This window comes from Mangifera indica, chromosome 7 (assembly GCF_011075055.1).
Source record: "Mangifera indica cultivar Alphonso chromosome 7, CATAS_Mindica_2.1, whole genome shotgun sequence".
Taxonomy (NCBI): domain Eukaryota; kingdom Viridiplantae; phylum Streptophyta; class Magnoliopsida; order Sapindales; family Anacardiaceae; genus Mangifera; species Mangifera indica.
The window spans coordinates 13,093,218-13,118,088 of NC_058143.1; the positions used below are offsets into that span (position 1 = coordinate 13,093,218).

Here is a 24,871-nt window from a genome sequence, read left to right on the forward strand (position 1 = left end):
ATGATACTGCTTAAGATAGATTGTTTACCTTTTTTTCTAAAATTTATTATTTTTTTTTTTTAATTTTTGTTGTTGGTTATATTATGTTGATTTTGAATCGATTGTTGAAAGAAGAGAGCGTCTCGTCATAAAGGTCAAATTTTTAAGCTCTGAGATGGCTCTTCTTGAATGTAAGATGGATTGTGAGTGATATGATCAGTTTAGCAAGGGTGTGTTTAAGGAAATTATCTTTATTTGGCCAAAACACTTATTCCCACCAAGGTATAATGAAATATTACCCTCCAACTTTCAAAACTCCAAATACCTACCGATGAAGTAATTTTTATTAAAAATTTTAGTTAATTTAGGGGTAAAACAGTCATTTAATAAAAAATTAAAAAAACTAAACTTTTATCACATTTTCCTCTCTCAATTTGAAAATCTCACAATTCTCCCTCCCTCAAAATTTCTTCAAAGTTTGAAAAATAACAATTTTTCTCTTAGAGTTTTTTCCTCTTTTTTTCGACGACGATCTATCATCTCCAACCGTCAACCATTCTCCCTCTTGGCCTCTCTCTGACAATCGATCAATGAAAATAGTCTGAAAATCTTCCAGAAGACTTTCGTTTGGATGTCGTTGTCTAAACAAAAATCTTCTGGATTTTCAGACAATTTCTATCGATTGGTGATTAGAGAAAGGTTGAAAGGGAGAGATAAAACAGGAGGGAGGACGGCTAATGATCAAAGATAGCGGATCCTCGCCAAAGAAAAGAGAAAAAAACTTTAGAAGGAAATTATCATTTTTCAAACTTTTGGTGGGGGAAATTGCGAGTTTATAAACTTTGGGAGAAAAATGATAAAACTTTAATTTTTTGAAATTTAACAATTTTACCTCTAACCTCATATGAGAATTTTAACAAAAATTATTTTATAGATAGATATTTAGATATTTAAAAATTAAAAAATATGACTTTGAAATTTCACTATACCTTGGATGGGGATAAGTCTTTTGGCCTGTTTATTTTGCTTAATGTGAAAGACCAGCTGAAAGTCGTTGTGGGTTTTGTTGGTTGTTGTAATGGGTTGGTGAAAATTTGTGTGATGAGTCTAATTCAGTTTAAAGGTTGAAAGCAAAATGAAAGAGATAAGGCATGCCATGGATCATATGGAGATGAAGTAGTGAAAGTGATCAAGCTGCTGATTTGGAAAATGGTTGCGGATTATAATGGTCGGCATTTAAAGAAAAAGCCCATGAGCGGTCCAATCCAAATGCAGATGTAAACGGGACAAATGGATTGAGAACGAACATGAAAGTTTTAAGGTTCTAGTGAGGATTTTCAGATGTTGGACGGCGAGGTTGGGAGAGAGTTAATGTGCTAGGGCGAGATCGTTTCCCGCGCCTGGCAGAATTCAAGTCAGCTTGTGTGCCCATGGGTTGTGCTATGCAGGCCCATAACATGACAAGATAGAGAGAGAGAGAGAGAAGGAGAGAATATTAGGACAGACCATAAAAACCCTACTCGGCTTGCACAATTCACAGTTTGGCACGGCTCACAAAATTGCAAACTATGCCGCTGTGAGTCATGTCTTTTTTAGCAAGTCAGATCATATTGTGGACTGACCCAACACCCTGTTTACATCTAACATTAAAAAATAGGACCAAATTTGCAGTCTAACTTTGATTATGATCAAAATAATCCGCTAATGCAACCAGAGGCATCATAGGAGAGTGAATTCTAAGAATTAAGCAAGAAAATTATAGAAATTCAACATTATCATATTCTAGTAAGACAGTTTAGTATTCTAATATCATTACAGTAGAATCCAGTTCTAACACTTCTAGGCGATATATTACAGATTTTATTACCTATATATATATATATATATATATATATTACAGTTTTGATTATCTAAATTCAAAATAAGCTTATGTAGAGTTCTATACACAGAGTTGGTCAAGATATCTTGTCTGCAAAATTATATGGAACTCAGCTTATACTGTCTGGAAAATAGTAACTGCCATAAAAAGCAAAGGTGTTAGTTCTTAAACTGTCTGGAAAATAAAAATCATCTTGCCATGTTCTAGTATGGAATGATGAAACAGAAATGTTCACATGCCACTGATATTTACTGGAAAAATTCAGAATATTATTCTACAAGTTCTAGGGAACTACTAAACAACTCATTTAGCTTTACATGACATAAAAATTCTAGTGCCATTAACCTTAGTACATCAAATTCTAATAGATGACACAAGATTACAAATATTAATAAGCAAAACTTTAGATTTCTGCAACTCCATATCAAATTGCCCGGCAATACATTTGTGACAAGGGAATGTTTTCGTTTAGCCACTTCTAAAATTATTTGGCTTTGGCAGGTTCAGCTCTTGGTCTCCAAAGTCCCAGCCTATATTTGTGGGTGTATTTCAATATCAGCTTTCTCTGCCAAAACCAAAGATAAGAAGTTGCAACTTGCTTAAGAAGAAATTTCAGAAGCAAAGAATCACATAGAGGTTGAATATTGTACTCAAGGGTAAATCTTATAAATTCTTTCATTAACCAAGAAATGCTAACCCAATAGGAAATTTGTATTTTCAAAATAGTGTAACTTTTTTGTGAAACATTATGTCACGGTTTTATTTCATGGTAAGAAATGCACCACACAACTTCAAGCTAACAATTTAAGCATTTCAACCAAACTTTGTCCTCAAACAATCTAATCAACATTTTTTACCAGAACAAACACAGAAGAAAGCAATTCTTGGCAATTCTAAACAAGATGTCAATTCCTCTGCAGAAAATATATCATTCCCAAGGTATTTCTCAGGTCATAATAACTTTTTGAAATAACGTTATGCGCACTTATAATGAGTGCAATTTGGATACCCATGATGATGTGTTGCTAAGTGATTGGGTGTTCCTTTTTTTTTAATTCAAAATCATCTAATCACACAATGACATATCATCATTAATGCTAAAATTAGTACTTATTATAAGTGTACATAGTTTTATTGATAATTGTTTTCAAGTTGTTATACTAGAAATAAAGTTTCTGCAAAGTTGGGAAAACTTACATGCTTGCAGGGAATGCCAAGTTTCTTGAGCTTAAGAGTGCGTATCACAAGCAGTTTATGAAAGTCACCAATCTCAGATTCAAGCTTGACCACATGGGATTCCACCCCCTTCCCTATTCCATCCAGAAATTCTGGTATTCCAACCTTGACTGTTACAACAAAAACAATTTTAGGACATCACTGATATTTCAGATTCAGCTTTAATATCACATATGCTCTCAAAATCCCTTTTTCAGATTTCTGACTGATTATTAGCCTATGGTAAGATGAGCCAACAATACCTCCACTTGGTTAAGTGTATTTCAACTACTTAAATTATACAAATTTCACATGCGCGTGAAACCACACAATTCAGCTTCATTACTCATTCTTATGTTCAGTTTTTCAGCAGCCATTTGGGCATTAATACTTTGTTTGCTCACAATAAAAAGATGAGAAAACTACATAATTATACCGGCAAGCATAAATCACCACTCATTAACCTGACAGAGTTATTCATCTTTAACTATGGCCATCACCAATTTCTACAGAAACCTAAACATAAGAGATTTTAAAACCGAAATTCCTCTTGCAAGTAACAGGAATTCAAATCAAACTTGCATGAATTAAGAGTAAAACCGCTGTTGAGCTTAATTGAGTTAAATTTCCATTTTTTTTCTGTTTATTAAGAAAAAATTTTATTCTTTAAACGAAAATTAAGAATAATGAAAAAAAGATGAAAAGCACAATCAAACAGCATATTTTCTTTAGCCAATCTCTTAGCAATGGCTAAGGAAATAAAACAAATTGATGCACTTTCATACAGCTTCTAAGCTAAAGTTTGAAACTTATAACCACAAATTTACGCCCTCTTCCTTCCGAATATCCCGGTGACAAAACAAATCTCAATCTACGGCAATTTATGTAGTTTCAAAGTAAAATTAAAAGAAAAAAAAGAGTGGTTACCGAGGTAAGGGGCTGATGACTTTGAGAAAAATCTAGAGAACAACGTTGGACTTGAAATGGGTATCGTCATCTTGGTGTTGATTATTTGCCTCCACGCCATTCTGGAATCTCCGTTCCAATTACTCAGAGTCAGAATACCGGAATCTCCGTTCGAATTACTCAGAATTTGGGTTTTGGGTGACTGTAAAATTCAACGATCTTGGTGAGGTTTTAGTTTTAGTTCATGGGTGGTATGAAAATACGATAATGCCCTTGATCTTAATGTCGACTCAAACAAATCAATAAAAACATAATTTGATTTAGGCCAAAAGACTTTTTTTTGTTTATGGTCAAAGTCTCGTATATTAAATTTTGAAAATTTAAATATTTACTCATTAACTATTAAAATTAATAAAATTTATTAGTTTTAAAGATATAATTATCATTTAACATGTAATATTAAAAAAATAAAATTTTATCTCATTTTTCTACTTAAATTTAAAAAATTACCAATTTTTCTTCACCTTAAGTTTTGAAAACTTAACTTTTCTCAAGGGTTTTTTTTCCTTCCTTCTTCAACAACCATCTCCTTCTAAGACCAATTTCATTTTCTTACCTATCTTCTTTTTCTGCTACGAGCAACAAAGGTTGAAGAACTACCGCATTAGTGCAAATTGAAGAGAGCGATTCATCTTCACTCTTACAACCCATCTTCAGTTCGATTCACACAAAGATTAGTTGCATTCGACAAATCACTCTCTCTTGTTTGAATCAGTCAAAGACAAATTATCGAATCAAAGTATCTTTGGCCAAAGATTCATTGAGCGAGAGAGAGTGCATCTTTTGTCAATGATTCATCAAACAAGAGAGAGCGAAGACAAATCAAATCGAAACATCTTCAATTCGATTCCCACTAAGATAAATCGCTCTCTTCAATTCACATGAATGTAGCGACTCTTCGACCTTCATTGTCTATAGTAGAAAAAGAAGATGGGTGGGAAAACAAAATTTGTTGAAGATGAAAATGGTTGTAGAAGAAGGAAGGGAAAAAAAAAACTCTAAACGAGAAAAGTTAACTTTTTAAAACTTAATTTAGGATAAACTTTCAAAATTTAAACGAGAAAAAGAGATAAAATTTGAATTTTTTAAATTTATATGTTAAATAACAATTAAATCCTTAAAATTAATGAATTTTATTAACTTTAACAAATAATATGAATAAGTAATTTAACTGGTGAAAGTTTGGCAATGGTGTAGACCTTGAGTGACAATAAGTCTTTTGGCCTTTGATCTATTGCATAATTTGGTGGATCTGGCCTGAAATCTGATTTCAGCAGCCGCCATCTCATGTGACTAGGCTATTTCAGCAAACTACATGGAATCTTTCCTATTGTCAGCTCATTTCGCCTTACACCTAGTATAGTGTTGTAAGCAGAAAAGAAGTTTCTGAAAGCCATATAATTATTATAGGGCAAATGGGCAGATCACAGTGGATCGATGCATGTGTGGATAAAAATAGATACGAATTGAAAATAGATCTAATTATATAAATTCTGGTCTTGATAAGGTACCTCTCATCTCAGTGAACTCTGAAATTGGGATGGACAATTTGTAAGGCAATAGCAAGACAATTAGAACCTTAATGATGCAAAAAGAGAACCCAAATGGAATCCATATGAACATAGATAAGGTGGATTTTGAAGTTGGTGTAAAAGCCAATCTTCCATCATGAAAGATCAAACCTTTTGGGTACTAGTCTCTAGGAAGAATTTGCCATTTTGCCTTCTCTGCTTCACTCACCAAGTAAACCACCTAAAACAAAACCATTTCATTCACGTTTAGAAATAACATACTAGAATAACTTGAATAAGAAGAATTGAGAATAGATGAATTACCTTGCAATGAGAAGAGAGATAGTGATGAAGAGACTTGTTGGAGCAGCCAAAACCAAAAATATCATCATGAAAATTGAAACTGCTTTTCTTTTACTCCATTAAACCAACAAAATACCCACAAAAACTTTTCCTCATCTTAATTTTAAAAACTCATAATTTACCCCTAACCTAAGTTTTGAAAAATTACATTTTTCCACTAAGGTTTATTTTTCTTTCCCACGTTTTCTGATCACCTTCACAGCCCAGTTTCTCTCCCTTCTGATGTAAATAAGATGAAGATGACTAGTCACAAAGATGGTGTTCTTCAGCCATGAAGATGACCAACCACGAAGTGAACATGACAAAGATGGTCATCCTAATCGAGATCTTTTGTCGACAAAATTGAAGCTGAAGAAGTGGTCAGTTGAAAAACCGTCAAGATTTGTCTGAAAAAGCCAGAGAGACAAAGACGGGCATGCTTCGGTTCATGCTGAACTGGGTCATTTTGTTGAAGAGATTGGTTGGGTTAGTGTCGGGAGGTAAAGAGACTAGATTGAAAAAGGTGGTTAGAGACATTCCAATGGCCAAAAAATGTGGGGATGAAAAATAAACTTTAGACAAAAAATATAACTTTTCAAAACTTAAACTAGAGAAAATTATAAATTTTTAAAACTAAGGTAGAAAAATAAGATAAAATTTTATTTTTTATAATATTAATAGTTAAATAAAAATAAGATAAACATTACTCAAACCAAATACCTCCTAAGAGCAAAGAGGTGGATATTTAGACTTTCGAACTTTAGTAGGTAGGAGTTTAACAATGAACTTAACCATGGGTGGGAATAAGTCATTCGGCCTCTAAAGAAAGAGCCCATGAGGTGTCCAATCCAAATGCAGATGTAAAAACTAACAGTGGATTGAGTAGCAATAAGAAAGTTTTAGGTTCTAGTGAGAATATTAATATGTTGGAGGGCGTGGTTGAGAGGGGGTTAATGTGCTAGGGCAAGGTTGTTTCTCGTGCCTGGCCGAATTTCGTGCAGTTCATGTGCCCATGAGTTATGTCGTGCCGATCTATAACATGAGAAGATTTGGGGTATGACCCAAAAACCTCTAAATTGTGCCTCCCATAAACCTTTAGCGAACCAATTTATTATATTATATATTTATTTTTTTAATTTTCTATTTTTTAAGGCCAAACTGAGCCTAGGGCCCCCTATACAACCCACAAGTCTAACACAACATGCAAAATTGTAGATTGTGCCCTTGCAGGTCGTGCCTCTTTCAGCAAATCAGGCCATGTTACAGGCCAGCTCAACCCCTAGACAAGTCTACATGTAATGTTAAAAAAATTGGACCATTTCTGCCGTCTTAACTTTGATTCTTATCAAGATAATCCACTAATGCAACTGGAGGCGTCATAGAAGGGTGAATTCTAGGAAGTAAGCAAGAAAAATATAGAGGATTCAGTAAATTACGTGTACCATCAACCTATTATTCCAGTCAGTTTGGTATTCTAGTAACATTAGAGTAGTGAGTAGTGTCTCTGTCAGCACATTCTTTCGCTCATGCTTTCCTTCTTTTGACAGTTCAATGCTTATGCAAATTATATGATTTGAAGGTATTTTGGGTTCACAGTTCCCACATATGATGTTAATAGATGATTTCATCATCGCCTGCAAAGTTATATGGAACTCAAGCTTATCTAAAATCCATCAAAATTTGAAAACTTTGCAATAGTAACAGCCAGAAAAAGAGGTGGTGTCCGTTTTCAAACTGTCTGGAAAATTAAAAATCATCTTGCAATATTCTAGTATGGAATCATAAAATCGAAATGTTCACATGTCACTAATATATACTGGAAAAATTCAGAATATTATTCCACAAGTTCTGGGGAACTACTAAACAACTCATTTTGCTTCTGATGACAAGAAAATTCTAGTGCCATTACCCTTTGTCCATTAAATTCTAATAGGTGACACAAGATTTCAAATATTAATAAATAATAAAGCAAAACTCAAGATTTCCACATCTCCATATCGAATTGCCCAGAAGTACATTTTGACAGGGGAATGTTTTTCGTTTAGCCACTTCTAAAATTATTTGGCTTTAGCAGGTTCAGCTCTTGGTCTCCAAAGTCCCAGCCTATATTTGTGGGTGTGGTTCAATATCAGCTTTCTCTGCCAAACCAAAAAATAAGAAGTTATAACTTGCTTAAGAAGAAATTTCAGAAGCAAAGAATCACACTGAGGTTGAATATTGTACTCAAGGGTAAATCTTATAAATTCTTTCATTAAGCAAGGAATACAAACCCAACTGGAAATAGGAATTCTCAAAAATAGTGCCACTTTTTTGTCAAATGTTATGTAACGGTTTTATTTCAGGGTAAGAAATGCACCACACAACTTCAAGCCAACAATCTAAGCACTTCAACCTAACTTTGTCCCCACCCAATCTAATCAACATTTTTTACCAGATCATAAACAGGAGAAAGCAGTTCATCAACCAGTAAAGTAGATGGCAATTCTAAACAAGATTTCAGTCCCTCTGCAGAAAATATAACAACATCATCCCCAATGTATTTCTCATATCACTGTAATTTTTGGAGTGTCAATTTGAGTACTCACGCTAATGTATTACCAAGTGACTGGTGTTACTTTTTTTTAATTCAAAATCACCTAATTATGTAATGACAAATCATTGTGGGAATACAAATTAATACTCATTATAAGTGCATATAGTTCTATTGACAATTTTTTCAAGTTGTTTGACCGGAAATAAAGTTTCTGAAAAGTTGGGAAAACTTACATGCTTGCAGGGAATGCCAAGTTTCTTGAGCTTAAGAGTCCGTATCACAAGCAGTTTATGAAAGTCGCCAATCTCAGATTCAAGCTTGGCCACATGGGATTCCACCCCCTTCCCTATTCCATTCAGAAACTCTGGTATTCCAACCTTGACTGTGCAACAAAAACAAGCATGCTCTCAAAATCCATTTTCCAGATTTCTGACTGATTATTAGCCTATGGTAAGATGCGAGAACAATACCTCCACTTGGTTAAGTATATTTCAACAACTTAAATTATACAAATTTCACAAGCAAGTGTGTGAAACCAAGCAACATTCAACACACAATTCAGCTTCATTACTCATTCTTATGTTGAGTTTTCCAGCGGCCACATGGGAGTTAATACTTTGTTTTCTCACAATAAAAAGCGGAGAAAACTACATAATTATACCGGCAAGCACAAATCACCACTCATTAACCTGACAGAGCCATTCATCTTAACTCTGGTCATCACCAATTTCCACAGAAACCTAAAAATAAAAGATTATAAAACCGAAATTCCTCTTGCAAGTAACAGGAATTCAAATCAAACTTGATGAATTAAGAGTAAAACCGCTATATAGCTTAATTGAGTTGAATTTCTATTATATTCTGTTTATTAAGAAAATTTTATTCTATCGACTAAAATACACAATAATGAAAAAAAATGGTGAAAAGCAAAATCAAAAGGACAAATTTTCTTTAGCCAATTTCTCAGCAATGGCCAAGAAAAAAAAAAAACAAATTGACGCACCCTCACACAGCTTCTAAGCTAAAGTTAGAAATCTCCCCGACGACAAAAGAAATCTCAATCTACGGCATTTTATGTAGTTTCTAAGTAAAAATAGAAGCAAAGAAAAACAGGTTACCGAGGTAAGGGGATGATGACTTAGAGAAGAATCTAGAGAACAATGTTGGACTTGAAATGGGTGTCGTCATCTTGGTGTTGATTATTTGCCTCCACGCCATTCTGGAATCCCACTTGGAATTACTCAGAATTAGGGTTAGGGTTTTGGGTAACAGTGAAAATCTATGATCTTGAGGTTTTAATTTTAGTTTTTGGGTTATAGGAAAATACAATAATGCCCACTCAAAGAAACCAATACAAACGTAATTTTTTCATAAAGTTGGTAAAGTCAGATTTTCCGGGCAATGAGACGGCCATTTCCCACCGCCTTTTATACGCAATTCTTCATAGAAAAAATTCCTCGTAATAGGATTTGATTTATTGCATCATTTGGTGGCTCTGGCCTGAATTATAATTTCAACTAGTTTTAAACCAAGCTGATTAAACCCCAAAAGCTGGCTTGACTTTGTTTCATTCGATTCGAATTTGTATTTGACCCAAGTTCAAATGGAGAGTGTCGACTTGTTTTTAATATCTAACTGTACTCAAATTAGAGAGAGATCACTTCAAAAGTCGAAGAAGGTTTCATTCAACTTAAACTTGATTTATGATTCGATTCGAATTATGTTAATCAATATCAAAACGACGTTGTTTTGTTCATTATTAAATAAAATAATATTATTTTATTAATAAGTTATAAATTCAAATCATAAATTAGAATTAAAAACTCAAATCAAACTCGAATTATCTTTATTTTTGACTAATCAAATTCAAATCAAACTTAAACTAAATTATTTTTTATTTGAATCAAATTCGAGTCAAGAGAGGTTTAAATTCAACTTGATTGTCTCCACCCCTAAAATTCTCCATAACATGTGATTTGGATAGCTTAGCTATATCAACAAATTATAGGTCAAACCCAAAGTTTAATTCATTATGTAAATACTTATTTATTAACTATTAAATTTAATGAAATCTATTAAATTTAAAAATAAAATTATTATTTAATTAATAATATTATAAAACTAAAATTTTAGCTTATTTTTTTAGTTTAATTTTAAAACACATAATTTTATCTTAACGTAAATTCTTAAAGTTTTTTCTTTTTTTTCCCACATTTTCTGGCCACTTCTTTAGCCCACTCTCTCTCTCTCATAGTACGGGGCAGACGCTCTCTGTCTCCCTCAGAAGACAAGATCCATCACGAATTTAAGAAGCGACCACTTCTTCAAACGGATCTTGACAAAGTGAACACGATGAAGACAAGATCCGTCACGAAGAGACAAGCAATCTTAAGAAGCAGTCGTGACGGAACTCATATTACTTATAAAGATCTTCGTGGCTTTCAGACGGATCCGTCACGAAGACGAACTTAAGAAGCAACCACTTTGTCGCGTTTGCTTCAGTTTAGTTGTTACAAAGATGGCCGATCTTCCGAGAGAGAGAGCGTCCGATCTACGCTGAGAGGGAGAGAACATTGGAAGAGAGAGGGAGAGGGAGATTGGACTAAGAAAGGCCACCGGAGACAGTTCCAGTGGCCAGAATATGTGGGGAAGGAAAATTTCCTCTGAATTTGCATTATACAGATTGAAATTCTAGATTATCCCCTCGTCACCTGCCAACAACATGTACTTGTCTTTTCTTGACAAATTGGTGCACTCGAACTTCAAGGCTTTACTAATCTGTTCCTGCAAAACATCAACTACTTCAAACTTTGATTTTCCACCAACACCACATGTGAATGATTTCGGTAACTTCTCCAGTAGCTTTGGAGAACAGTTTGTTATTGGATTCAAGAGAAGGAAAACAGGATCTAAGCATTTTAACCCACTAGCAGTAGTGCCATAGAACATCCAAACTTGAATGTCAATAGCAACTGGAATTATATCATCACTCATCTCAGCAAATAAAGGACTAAACCTCAGTAGATAAGGCTCTCTGCAAGTGGTTCCTTCTGGGCAAATCACAAGATCATCGCCTTGGCTTAATAGCTTTTCGAATATCTTCGAATCTTTCTCTCTGTCCCTCGTTAATCTCACAGTTTCGATTGGCGAAAGCCTCTCCGAACTCCTACTCAGACTGTATGTGACAGCAATGAGAGGTTTCATTACTGCCATTGAAACATAGATCGTTATTTTACCATAACTCTAGGCATATCACTGACACCAATCTTTACCCCATGTCTCATCACCACATCAAACCCTTCATAGCCAACATCCTCCAGGAAGAACTTGGGCGAGACAGTTGTTCCTAATCGAAAACTTTTCTCTTTGATCCCCACAAAACACACAATCACGACAATCTTTAAACCCATATCTTCACCAGCCAAATAAACAAGAGGGTATACAAGAAAGAGTAGGAAAGCTCTTATTATCCCTCCACCTTCAAATGCCTTCAAGAGTGCCCCCTCTGCATGAAACATCAAAGTGTTGTTTGAAAGTGATGATTGTTGGTATTCAACGAGAAGCTGAAATGCGAGCCTGAGAGATTGCATGTTAGTGGATGGTTTAGAGTTGGGGTTGAAGTTGTTAGAGTGGAATTAATTGATAAAGCTCAATGATTTGATCTAGATAAAGTGGGTTTTCCAGCCATACATTATTATGCATAATTATATTTCTAGATGGAATAACTTGCCTAATTAAGTACATACACATTAATATGAAGAATTTGTAGCCATAATCTAAGCCAAGATGTTGGTAAATGTCTTGTTTGTTTATCAATTTGAAAAGACAACCCAGGGCTGAGACGGTCTTCAAATATCCAAACATGAGTCATTACGATCAAATAATTAAACATGACCAATAATTCATGGCACTATATTTTCAATTTACCCATCTAGTAATTTCTCTTTTACTAGGACAGAAGTTCCCTTTTTTTGAGGGTACATGGAATAATAATAATAACAATAATAGAAGATTAGCATCACTAGAGGCTGCTTAAACAAATACATTAATTTTCCCAAACAAAATTCAAATAATCTCCACCTGCTACAGTGCCACTAACATAGATATCTCCGCCACCAATGCCGCCACTGACGTCAGATTCCGACGACCTCAGCTAGAGAGATGATATCACTTGTTGGACAAGGAGTTCACATAAGCCTCAATTAGACAGTACAGCCACAGAATAGAAAGAAGAAACAGAGCATGGAGACAAGAGCCACAGACTCCACTACCGTTACCAAACTCCATACGACGTCGTCCACGGTCAACTCCGACACTGTGAACATCCGTCCCCACCGTATCGCCGTCCACGCCATTCCTGCAGCAAACTTTCTCTTAATTTGAATCCAAGTGAAGTGTCTGTGTTTTACTCTGGCAAGTGGTGAGGGTATATATAGGAGAGAAGATATTTATAGGATAAGTGCATGTGCATGATAATAATGTGGCATGAGAGTTTTGATGGGGTCTCACTCTAAGACTCTCAATGCCACTGCCCTTGATTTAGTATATTAGACAAATAGCGGTTTCATTTTGAATTTTGATTGAGAGGGAAATTTTGAATTTTCTATTTTTTGTTTATTTTTTATTTTTTGGCATTTATTGGTTGTAATTAGCTGGAATACATTCATGTTCATGAACTTGGCATTCAATTTCAACAAAAGATTAGAAAATAAAGGGGATTATCATTTTCTAATTTGGAAAAGGTCAAAGGACTATTTCCCACCTAATTTTTAATTGAATTTCAAAAACACATTTGTGGAAATTTGAAAACTCAAATATCAACTTATAGACTAACTTTTGTTTGAATTTTTTATTAAAGGTAAAGGTAAAATTATCATTTTATTATTAAACCATAAAATCTTAAAAATTTATATTATTTCTCTTTTTAATTTAGAAAACTAATATTTCTTTCACATGATTAAAGTTTAAAAAGCTATAATTTTTCCCCTTAGGGTTTCTATTTTGTAGGTGATCCACCAAAATCTGGTGGCTCAATGGATCTGACCGCTGTGGAGAAGAAGCGTCGACAAAAGATTCAATGGACAAGAAGCATCCTTCATTGACACTTCTAGATGACAAAACATCATCGTCCAAAAGCGTTGAAGCTTCTAGATGGATGACAATGCATCGACACTTTTGGATGACACTTTGTCATCGAAATTTGTCAACGGAGGAAACTTTTTCTCTATCGAATTCTTCATCAACGCTTCTTCTCTGTGGCAATCAAACCTTTAAGCCACCAGATTCAGATTGATCACTTGAAATATCGAAACCCTAAAAGGGAAAATTATAGTTTTTTAAAGTTTAATCATGAAAAAAATATTAGTTTTCTAAATTAAGGAGGAGAAATGTATAAATTTTTATGGTTTAATAGTAAAATAACGATTTTATCCTTCTATCTAACAAAAAATTTTAACAGAAGTTAGTCTATATATGTTTATTTAGATTTTTAAACTATCACTGGTATATTTTTGAAATCCAACTAAAACTTAGGTGGAAAATTATCCTTTGACCTTTAGAAAAACACTTAATTTGGAAATTAAGATAGATATTATAAAGTATGAACAACTATTATTATAATAAATAATAATGTTATCTATACATTGAATGGTGTGACAATTAAATTGGTAAAGTTATTTTATTTTTTATGTTACAGTAAATTATTATTTCCCATTCAATATTACGGCCAATCATAATTTTCCTTTATTGAATTTCTAAATTATAAATACCCACTCAAAATTTAATTTTTAAATTGTGCTTGCATATCACCAAAATCTAAATGAAGACCGTGAGGTGAGATTGGTGGAAAGATTACACCTTAGTAGTTGGAATACTACTGGTAGTGTTGGACTTGCAGATAGTCAAATTTTATAGAAAGGATATTGTATACCGCCAACATACTATTTTCTGTTCAAAAGTTTTGATGTACTTTTAAAATTATATTTATATAATTTAAAAAACTCAAAATTTCACTTATGGGTCCATCGCTATTAGAATTTTTTATTAAAGATAAGAGTAAAATCGTTATTTTACTAATAATATTAAAAAAACATAAAATTCATTATAATTTCCTCTGTAAGTTTTAAAAACTAACAACTTTATTTTTGTTTAAAGTTTTTTAACTTTAAAATGTCGCATCTTTCCCCCCAAACCTTGGGTTTTTTCTTTACTCTTCTGGCCACTATCTTCGATGTCGACAATCTCCGCTGATGTATGAAAAGAGATTTAGAGACATCGACAATAAGAGATCTTGTCAAAGACATCTTTCTAGAGATCTCTTCATCGAAGAAGAGATTCCAATCGCTAGTGTCTCCAGATCTCTTCCCATGCACCAACCAATAGTTTAGGGTGGAGAAGGGAGGTCATCGACGCCGAAAAAGTGCTAAAAAAACTTTAGGTTTAAGGGGAAAATGTGACTTTTCGAAGTTAGAAAACTTTAAGTATGGGTGAAGTTGTTAGTTTTTAAAATTTATGGGGGGAAATGAATTTTATATTTTTTAATATTATTAGTAAAATGATGGTTTTATTTATGCTACTAACAGACAATTCTAACAGCAATTGGTGCATTAAAGAGATCTTGAGTTTTTTAAATCTTGTGGGTGTGATTTTGAGAACGCATCAAAACTTTAGCGGGAATGAACCCTTTGGCCTATTATAAACAAACATGAGTGGACAAGGTATCTCACTTGGGTCTTTTTCTTTTGGCTAGACCCACAGAAGGTATAATTCACTATTGTAGTAGATTGTGTTAGACTTATAAATTGTCTAGGTCATACCTAGGTTTGAAAATCCAACCTGATATAGTTTGCTACTGTAACGAGCCAAATAAAAAAATAAATAAAACAACCCAAACCCCCACCCCCTAAAGAAAAAAACATAATTTTCTAATTTCTATCTCACTACAATTCCATCAAGACCTGATATGTGGTTGCCTAATCTGAAGCCCCCATTTTTAGCCCAATCTATAGGAGCACATTCCACTACTGTAGCAGATTGTCTAGATCGTGCCATAGGTTACCCCGACTTGACACATTACTATAGTGAACGGTTCCAAAAATTAAAAAATAATTTTTATAAAAATTTCTGACATCTTACTGGTGCAAAAGTTGTTTTAATATTACGTTAGTGAGTTAACCCACTAAAAGCCTACAAGCTTGACACGACATGACCCTTAAAATGCAAGTCATATCATGAGCCTTCAATATATGGTTGTCTGGCTCGACTTGCATTGTGGCGAGGCTTGGCATGGCAAGCTGAGCTCGATACAACACGACCTAACCTGACCCATTAACTTGTTTAGAGACGAGAGTAGACCACGTCAGATCGACTCAGACACAACCCACCATGCCTAGAGGTCGATCTGTGTCTAGCATGGTAAAATTTGTGGCACGGCCCAAGACTCTTTGGGTTATGTCTTCGTGGACAATTGACATGTTTTTGCAACCCAATATGCAAAAGTATATATTTTTTATATGTATATTTTAATTTTTAATTATTATATTTTATTAGGTCAGCTCAAGCGTCTTGCCAAAAAGATCGGCTAAAATGGGGGTCTAGGTAAGGCGACCTGATCCCTGTCATGTCTTGTTGGAAAATTATAATTTACTCTTATAATTGGAATGGTATTATCAAATCAAGGGAGGTTAAAATAAAAGAAAGGAAAAGGAACATGCCATTGAAACGGGAATCTTAAAACGCAAAGAGGTTGTTTGGTTCCAGGGAATTAAATATTACATTGATAATCTATCTTTTATTACTTACATTACCTTGTTTGATTTGTCAGTAATAAAAAATTATGATAATATTTTATTATCAATGCGAACATGACAGGTAATATAAGTGGTAATCTAATTACCACATTCACCTTAGGTATTAAAATATTACTAATGTAATTTTAATTTTATTATAATTATATTATTATTTATTAATTTTTTGAGACAAAAATAAAATTTATTTTTAATTAATATAATAAATAATATAAAAATATTTAAAAATAATTATATTTAAGGACATTTAAGTAAAATAATTTATTAGTATTCTTTTATTATATTTAACCAAACACAATAATTATTTATATCTACCAAATTTTATCAGACATAGTAATCATTTATATCCAATAATCTTTTAAGTAATATATCTTCAAGATAATCTCTCTATTTTGATAATAAAATATTATCTAAATCAAATGCCCCTAAATGAAAAATTCATTTAGGAACGTGTTTATATGGAACGCCAAAAATTATGCGTGCTAATCCAATGCTTTCACTCTCATCATCATATGACAAAAATTGTGTATCTCATAAATTGATTGTTGCCTTTTCAAAGCTTGAACATCCCTGTCATCTTGCATTGCATATTTACTTGCTTATGAGAAGGCAAATTGTTGATATTCTCTAAACTTTTTTCTTTTTGATCCGAGGAATCTTGTCTGACTTCACCGGATAGGTAAACTTTTGAGATATAGTAGTTAGATATATAACAACTGCACTAGATAAAGTCAAAGTTTTGCTATATTGTATCTAACTATTTAGACCCAAGTTAGTAAGCCCAAAATTTTCTTACATGAGAGAGGAAATTCATACTATTCGAATTCTAACCTCTCACAAGGAGACCCTTTCCCTTCACAACTCAAACTAACCCCTATGGTCAATATCCTCTGCATTTACATTTAACTCTGTTATTTGAAGTCAAGTAATTGAAAAGCCTTATAAACAGATTTTTGATCAATGCCGTCTATCCCTGCAAAAAGGTCTTGTACTCCACACATTTATATAAATCCATATGATATTGGTCACTTTCTGCAATGAGCTCCCAACCCATATCAAGCCCATATTCAGCTCAGCCCATAAACTCCCAGTCCAGATGAGACGATCTGTAAATAAATAAATAAATAAATAACTGTAATTAATGGAAAATTAAAAAAAAAAAAAACGTCACTATAGATTTGTCAAAAAATTTTCGAGAATGAGGTTTACAGTTGAAGAGAAAGAAGGGTCATCCGTATAAAGTTCGAATGTGCAGAAAATAGCTTTTTATTGAAAGTAAATCAATAAAAAAAAATTGTTAGAAACGATAAATAATTATATAATTGAATATTATTTTTATTTTTATTTTTTAATTATTAAATTATATAATAATATATTATTATTTATTTATAAAATTATATAAAAAAAAAATTATGTATATAATATTGTTTCAAAAAATTTATTTTAATTGTCCGGTTAAAAACAAATAAAAGAAAAAGAACAGGTGACAGGGGTGGTGCCATAGTCTAATGAAAGCACCGTATAGATGGAACCACGTGTGGCAAGCGACGATTGACAGAAATCAGGTTTACAGTAGAAGAGAAAGAAGGGTCATCCATATAAAGTTCGAATGTGCGGAAAATAGCTTTTTATTGGAAGTAAATCAATAAAAAAAAAAATTGTACCCACTAATGGTTGGATTAAAAAAAAAAAATTATATAATTATAGAAAATTAAGTATATAATTGTTAATAACGATAAATAATTATATAATTGATTATTATTTTTTTTTTAATTTTTATTTATTAAATTATATAATAATATATTATTATTTATAAAATTATATATAAAAATTTGTATATAAATATTCATATAAAAAATTTATTTTAACTGTCTGGTGAAAAAAAGAAGAAACAAATAAAAGAAGAAGGACAGGTGACAGGGGTGGTGTCCTAGTCTGATGAAAGCACCGTATAGATGGAACCACGTGCGGCAAGCGACGGATTGACAGAAATCAGAAGAAACTATTTTGACAAGCAAGCTTTTTGTCACATGCCAAGGACCACCCCTTAAATTGAAAAATTATAAAATATCATCCAAAACACAAATCCGTCAAAGAGAAAAATAAAAGAAGGTAGAAGCACATAAATCCTTCACAAGTTTTTCAAAAAAAAGTTAGGATGACAAATCATTAGATTGCGTTAAGAATTGTGTGATCCGATCGAAATCGCCAAGACAAGTTATAGAATTACACCGTTCTAGACACAATTTCGTAACACCTCTTTAATGCAATTCTAATAACCTAATAATAAAAAAATATAATTTAAAAATTACATCATTTTAGTGTGATTATAACTATCAGAACTTAACAGATCACAAATTACCCTCACAAGAGTATAATGATAATTGCAATAAATTAAAATAATAAATAATAATATAATAATATATTTGTATCATCCCGTATTAAGACTATTCTATTAAATGAGTCGAGTTTTAGGTGATATTTTGTAGTTTTTGAATTTAAAGAAATTAAAAATAGTTTTCGTAATCGTTGGGTGGGAAAGAAATTTAGCCTATAAATAGAAATGGTGGGGTGATTCCCTCGTTTTCATATTGTACAATTATGAGAGTGGAAGTGTATTGCCTTCACGGCTCCACCACATAAATAATTTGGTATTCATTTCGTACAAAAAAAGTAACATGTGTTTTTGGTAGGAATTATTAATTTTTTAAATAAAAAAGAGAAAATAATATAATTTTTTAAGATTTAATGATAAAATAACGATTTTATTATTACTTTTAATGGTAAATTCTAGTATAAATTAACTAATATGTGAGTGTTCAGATTTTTAAACTTTCACAAATATATTTTTAAAGTTAAATTAAAACCTACTCATTTGGCTATCTGTGTATATGTGTCTGTGTGCATGTATAGGTTTGATTGGGGCAATTGCCAACTCATAAGTTTGACTCATTTGTCTTCTCCTTCCACCACTATTAATGCCTACTCCATTTTATTTATTGCGTTGAAATGTGTAACAAAAATTTTCATTTATCTACTTAAAGACGGTTAAAATTAATTGAGTTTATTAGTTATATTATTTCTTTCTTTAAATTCTAAAAATTAATAATTTCTCTTCAATCTAAGTTTTTACAAACAGTATTTTTTCTTTAGGATTTCTAATTTTTTAGATTTAATTTTTTGGAAAATAGTTTTTTATTGAAAGTAAATTAACAAGAAAATGGTTAGGAACGATATCCTCTAATGGTTAGATAAAAAAAATATGATTAAGTATTATTTTATTTCTAATTTTTATTTATCTAATTACATAATAATATATCATTATTTATTTATAAAATTATATAAAAAAATATGTATATAAGGTTACTCTACCAAATTTGTTTTAATTGCCCTGTAAAAAACAAAAAAAGAACGCAAATAAAAGAAAAAGAACAGGTGACAGGGGTGGTGTCATAGTCTAATGAAAGCACCGTATAGATGGAACCACGTGTGGCAGGCGACGGATTGACAGAAATTGGAAAATCAGAAGAAATTATGTTGACTATAAGCTTTTGTCACACGGTAAGGATTCACATTATATTCATCTAAAACACAAATCCGTCAAAGGAAAAAAAAGGTAGAAGCCCCTAAATCCTTTACAAGTTTTTCAAAAAAAAAGTTAGGATTACAAATCATTAGATTGCATTAAGAAGTGTGTGGTCCGATCGAAATCGCCAAGGCAAGTCATAAAATTACACCTTTTTAGACATAATTTTGTAACATCTATCTAATGTGATTTCGATGACTCTAATAGTAAAAAGTTGTAATTTAAAAATTATATCATTTTAGTGTTATTACGACTATTATAACTAAACGGATTGTAAGTTACCCTCACAAGAGTATAATGATAATTTCAATAAATTAAAATAATAAGTAATAATATGATAATATACTTGTATCATATTATACCGTGTTAAGACTTTTTTATTAAATGAGTCGTGTGTTTGAGATGATATTTTATAGTTTTTGCATCTAAAGAGGTTGAAAATAGTTTTCCTAATCGTTGGGTGGGAAATAAATTTAGTCTATAAATACAAATGGTGTGATGATTCCCTCATTTTCATATTGTACAATTATTAGAGTGTAAGTGTATTGCCTTCACGGCTCCACCACATAAATAATTTGGTATTCATTCCATATAAAAAGAGTACCATGTGTTTGTGGTGGACATGCAATTTTGTTTTGTTCTTATATGAATAGGCCAAAGAACTATTTCTTTCATTTGTTTAAAAAATTAATAATTTTTCTTTAGGATTAAGTTTTGAAAAGTGACATTTCTCTCGTAAAGTTTCAAATTTTTCTACTGATTTTCCGATGAATGACATTCGCTCTCTCTTCCTCCCAACGATGGCTCTCCCTCTGACGTCTTTTTTCTGTTTGAAATTCTCTCCCTTTAACTGGTGTCATCTTGATTTAAAGAATCTAGACGAAACCTCTCATCTAGATGACACATTCATCTTTCAGACAAAGGGTTTCATATGAATTCTTTAAAAATCTAAACAACGCTGATCTAAGGGAGAAAGCTTTGAACGGAGAGAAGATGTTGGAGGGAGAGAGAGTGACTGTTGTTAGCTGGAAAATGGTTGGAGAAATTTGAAACCCTAAAAGGGAAAAAGTCATTTTTCAAAACTTAATTCTAATAGGGAAATTATTAGTTTTCTAAATAAAAAAGAGAGAAAATAATATAATTTTTTAAAGTTTAATAGTAAAATAATGATTTTATCATAATCTCTAATAGCAAATTCTAACATAAGTTAGTCTATAAATGAATGCTTAGATTTTTGAACTCCCATAGATATATTTTAACTAAAATTAGGTGGGAAATAATCCTTTGGCCATATATATATATATATGTCCAGTTTTGTTGGGGGCAATTGCCAACTCATAAGTTTGATTCATTTGTCTTCTCCTTCCACCACTATTAATGCCTACTCCATTTTATTTATTGCGTTGACATGTGGAACAAAAATTCTCAAATTTCATAAATTTGATTGATAATTTAAGACTTCAATACTCAGGTATATTCGAAAAACCCATCTATAAATTATATTCATAAAATCAGTTCAACTATCTTCTTAGGTTGAAAATTTTGGAAGCAAACCTCATGCATAGATAGCTGAGCTTAAAATTTGGCAACCTAAAACAAGAGCATACGTATAATAAATTGATGACTTCTAACCTTACGAATTCCAGTAAGGAAAAAGAAGAACTCGTAATGTGGATATGAACAACACACGTGCGTTCCTGTTTCTCTGCCGCCCTCTGACAATTTCCTATTTATAAACCCAACTAATTGCCTTCCATCTTCTTAAATTACTTCATCTGGAACCTATACGTTATTCTCAGGTACACAGCTACTCACACTTAATAAACTTAATTGGGAAGTTCGCCAGGCATATTAATGTGGAGTTATAGTTTGCCAGACCTACATCACAACGTTCATATACTATTTCTAACTAAGCAAAATCATATCTTGGTTATAACTTCATTGTGCAAATGTCCATCTAACTCAATACATGCTGTATTTATGGTTAAATCAATATTAATAACTGACCCGTAAAAGGGAAGCACTTCATAAATGAAGGCACATGGATGCATGTGAACATAAGCAGACATATGAATGAACACATGGATGCATGTGAACATGAGCAGACATATGTATGAATTTGATAGCTAACACACAAAAACAAAACATAAAGTTATGAAATCTACAATACAAATAAGCGTATGTGGTGCTTAATTAATTAATAAAACTCCATAGGAATCATGACTTTGGTAACTCCATAAACAAAACCCAAATGAACAATTATAGAAATTTTAACCTGTATTGACGGAAAAAAAATTTCTAATTCATGAATGAAAAAGATGTGGTGATGCTGATAGTGTTTGTAAGAGCAATAGAAAATACAATGGGTCTGAATAATGATGGGCTACAACAAAACGAAACTCTAACTCATTTAGCGTAATGATAAGGTTTAATCACTGTCTATTAGGGTTTTACTTGTCCAGTGAGGTCGAGTAGATTCCCTCTATCAACAAAAAATAATAACAATAATAATAATAATAGAATATAAAGAATGAAAAAATGGATTGCAAGTAATGGCCATGGATGTAGAAATTAAACATCGAGAAAGAGGTGGGGTTGGTGTAAAAATGTTTGGAAGTTACAGTAGTTTTATTAAAACACCACAACCCCAAAGTATATTGTTTTCCTGAGTTTTTCTCCATTAATTTTAAAATTTTCATTTATCCACCTATAAATAGTTAAAATTAAAAAACTAACAATATTTTTTTTTTTTAATTTCATTTACCCACCTATAAGTTATTCCTTCTCTTAAAAAACTAACAATTTTCCTTCAATCCAAGTTTTCAGAAACAATATTTGTTTTTCCTAAGATTTTCAATTTTTTAGATTCAATTTTTTCAGTAATAAAGAGACTTCTCTGACAATCTTTAGGTTACGTCTCTTTCTCTCCAACGCATCCCCATTCTGGTTATCCTCCTTCCAAAGCTGTGCGACGTCATTGTTATCAAAGAATGAAGACGACAAGTCGCCGCACAACATTGGAAGGAGGAAGACCAAAAGAAGGACACATCAGAGAATAAGAGATATTGTTTGGAGATTGTTGAAGAAGTCTCTTCGTTGTTGAAAAAATTAAATCTAAAAAATTGAAAACCCTAATAAAAAATACTATTTTTGAAAACTTAAGTTGAAAAAATATTATTAGTTTTTAAAGTTTAAGAAAGAAAAATAAAATAAAATATAAATTTATTTTTAATATTAAATATAAAATAATAATTTTATTCTTAAAATAAGAGATTTAATCATTCATGGGTGAGTAAATAAAATTTTTAAAATTAATAAAAAAAAATTTAAGAAAACAATATATTTTGGATGAAAACAAGTCCTTTAGCCTTAAAACAATCACATGCAATGGAAGACAATTAGGTTAGGAAGGTGGGGTCTGGTAGGACTATGAAAGCAATGCACATGTATGTATGTACTGAAGTGAAACTGTTTTGTTCATAAACCCAATATGGCTACTTGCAAATTGACTCACCCCTTTTCTGCTCCTGTGGGGTTTACCTTCCCCACATTTTCCTCATTATCCGCGTCTTCTTATCTCTCTAATATCCTCTCCTCTCCTCTCCCTCTTTCCAAACCCCTTTTCTTGAACAAAACAAATCAAATCATGCAAAATCTTCATGGCTCATTTATAAGATATTTGACAAGAACTGTGCAGAGTTATTGACTGACGATTGGTGAGTCACAGAGAATGAATGATGTCAATAATCTAAAACAATTATTACACGCACCTAAAAGTTTAGCATATCATGTGCTGCTTTAGACTTTACACCACCAAGTTGATTCAACCAACTACATTTCCAAATTGGAGCTCTAAAAAAAGAAAAGGTCATGTCGTTTATAATACAATAAAATACAGTACACCAATTTAAAATTTCTCATAAAAATTAAAAAAACAAAGTTTATAAAAGAAAAAATTTATGCAACCTGGCAAACCAAGCCATGGCAATTCTTTTACGAGCTCATGTCTGAGCCGATCCGATTCTCCACTGGTGGAGCACCGGCCAGAATCTCGGTGAGAGCCGTCATCGCTCGTACTTGCATCTCCAGAGCCGCTATATACTGAATCGTTTCTTCTAGAAGATTCAAGCGCGATATCTTACGGCAACCGGGAATCAACCCGCCTAGAACACGCAATTTTTTCTCAACAACCGGTAACTTGCTGTTCATGCTCTTTTCTTTCTTCAACTCCGCCTTCCGTTTCAAGTGGCTATAGCTGGTTTTGACTTTAACGTGTCGCTTTTTAAGTCTGAAACTAAGCGGAGTGGCCAGAATCGCTCGGCTCCACCGCGTTGTCCCCTTGGCAGAGACGGCCAAGAGTCGGTCAGCAGTTTGGCGGATTTCTCGGCTTCGTCCGGTGTTAGAGCGACGAACATGGCGGATAGCTCGGAGAAGCTTAGAGGAGTAGATCTGTTGCTCGATGTCTGTTGTCCATCGCTTGGTAGGCTGAGAAGATGCGTTTTGATTTCGACTATCATGATCATGCTGGTGTTGATGATGATGCTGTGGTGGTGGCGGCGGTTGTTGTTGATGATCATAGCTTAATCTCCGTCTCTTATGATTAGGTTTGAGGGAGGAGGAAGAGGAGGAGTCGCAATCGGAGAACGAGGGTTCCATGAAGAGGGAACAGTTAGGTTTGATTTGAATACAATGTTTATTTGTTTGAACAAGAGAAGGAGAAGTTGATTAAGTTTATAGAGGAGAAAGGCAAATGGAGGGGTGAGGAGACTTTTAAATTAAACTCACTGGGATACACGCGTCCTTCGCCTATCCCACTTTTCACCTCAATTTTCCTTTTTCTTTTTTATTTTTTAAAAAATTACCTATAATATAATATTAATGACGCCATCAATTTTAATTTTAGGTTAACAAGATGTACGTTGACTCATAATAATTACCTAATCCATAATTAGACCACACTGGTTCAATTAATCAAGACATTCGTCCCTTTCGGATTTTCATCTGAAAGGTATAATTAGGTGATTAGCAGAGAATCCCTAACTTGATTATATTAAT

General features: G+C 32.6%; 3 protein-coding genes, 1 long non-coding RNA gene and 1 pseudogene across 5 annotated transcripts; all 5 read right to left on the reverse strand.

The window, feature by feature from the left end:
- Nucleotides 1-1,856: 1,856 nt before the first annotated feature.
- Nucleotides 1,857-4,205, reverse strand: LOC123219996. 2 transcript variants are annotated; one of them, XM_044641981.1, is made up of 3 exons: nt 4,001-4,205; nt 3,056-3,204; nt 1,857-1,995 (listed from the first exon to the last, which is right to left on the reverse strand). In XM_044641981.1, exons 1-3 carry the CDS (start codon nt 4,098-4,100, stop codon nt 1,957-1,959), a joined length of 288 nt encoding a protein of 95 aa, XP_044497916.1. In that variant the 5' UTR covers nt 4,101-4,205; the 3' UTR covers nt 1,857-1,956. The 2 variants fall into 2 exon arrangements, with proteins under 2 accessions (XP_044497916.1, XP_044497915.1); XM_044641980.1 differs by lacking the exon at nt 1,857-1,995 and adding an exon at nt 2,076-2,423 and having other exon boundaries at nt 4,001-4,201.
- A 1,300-nt stretch (nt 4,206-5,505) lies between these two features.
- Nucleotides 5,506-6,021, reverse strand: LOC123219997. Its single transcript, XR_006502963.1, has 2 exons — nt 5,875-6,021; nt 5,506-5,791 (listed from the first exon to the last, which is right to left on the reverse strand). It is a non-coding gene; the product is annotated as an uncharacterized LOC123219997 (long non-coding RNA).
- A 1,655-nt stretch (nt 6,022-7,676) lies between these two features.
- On the reverse strand, nt 7,677-9,813 carry LOC123219998. The gene is made up of 3 exons (XM_044641983.1): nt 9,544-9,813; nt 8,659-8,807; nt 7,677-8,030 (listed from the first exon to the last, which is right to left on the reverse strand). Exons 1-3 carry the CDS (start codon nt 9,641-9,643, stop codon nt 7,950-7,952), a joined length of 330 nt encoding a protein of 109 aa, XP_044497918.1. The 5' UTR covers nt 9,644-9,813; the 3' UTR covers nt 7,677-7,949.
- Nucleotides 9,814-10,656: 843 nt separating this feature from the next.
- LOC123220443 lies at nt 10,657-12,063 on the reverse strand (annotated as a pseudogene).
- Nucleotides 12,064-23,547: 11,484 nt separating this feature from the next.
- LOC123220194 (transcription factor bHLH149-like) lies at nt 23,548-24,573 on the reverse strand. The gene has a single exon (XM_044642245.1). The coding sequence runs from the start codon at nt 24,470-24,472 to the stop codon at nt 23,810-23,812; it is 663 nt and encodes a 220-aa protein (XP_044498180.1). The 5' UTR covers nt 24,473-24,573; the 3' UTR covers nt 23,548-23,809.
- Nucleotides 24,574-24,871: the final 298 nt, after the last annotated feature.

Coding starts and splice junctions, on each gene's coding strand:
- LOC123219996 (XM_044641980.1), bottom strand. CDS start 4,100: ATGGCGTGGAGGCAAATAATCAACACCAAGATGACGATACCCATTTCA. Junction 3,205..4,000: donor GTCATCAGCCCCTTACCTCG/GTAACCACTCTT, acceptor TTGTTGTAACAG/TCAAGGTTGGAATACCAGAA. Junction 2,424..3,055: donor TTGGCATTCCCTGCAAGCAT/GTAAGTTTTCCC, acceptor TGGTTTTGGCAG/AGAAAGCTGATATTGAAATA.
- LOC123219998 (XM_044641983.1), bottom strand. CDS start 9,643: ATGGCGTGGAGGCAAATAATCAACACCAAGATGACGACACCCATTTCA. Junction 8,808..9,543: donor GTCATCATCCCCTTACCTCG/GTAACCTGTTTT, acceptor TTTGTTGCACAG/TCAAGGTTGGAATACCAGAG. Junction 8,031..8,658: donor TTGGCATTCCCTGCAAGCAT/GTAAGTTTTCCC, acceptor TTGGTTTGGCAG/AGAAAGCTGATATTGAACCA.
- LOC123220194 (XM_044642245.1), bottom strand. CDS start 24,472: ATGGAACCCTCGTTCTCCGATTGCGACTCCTCCTCTTCCTCCTCCCTC.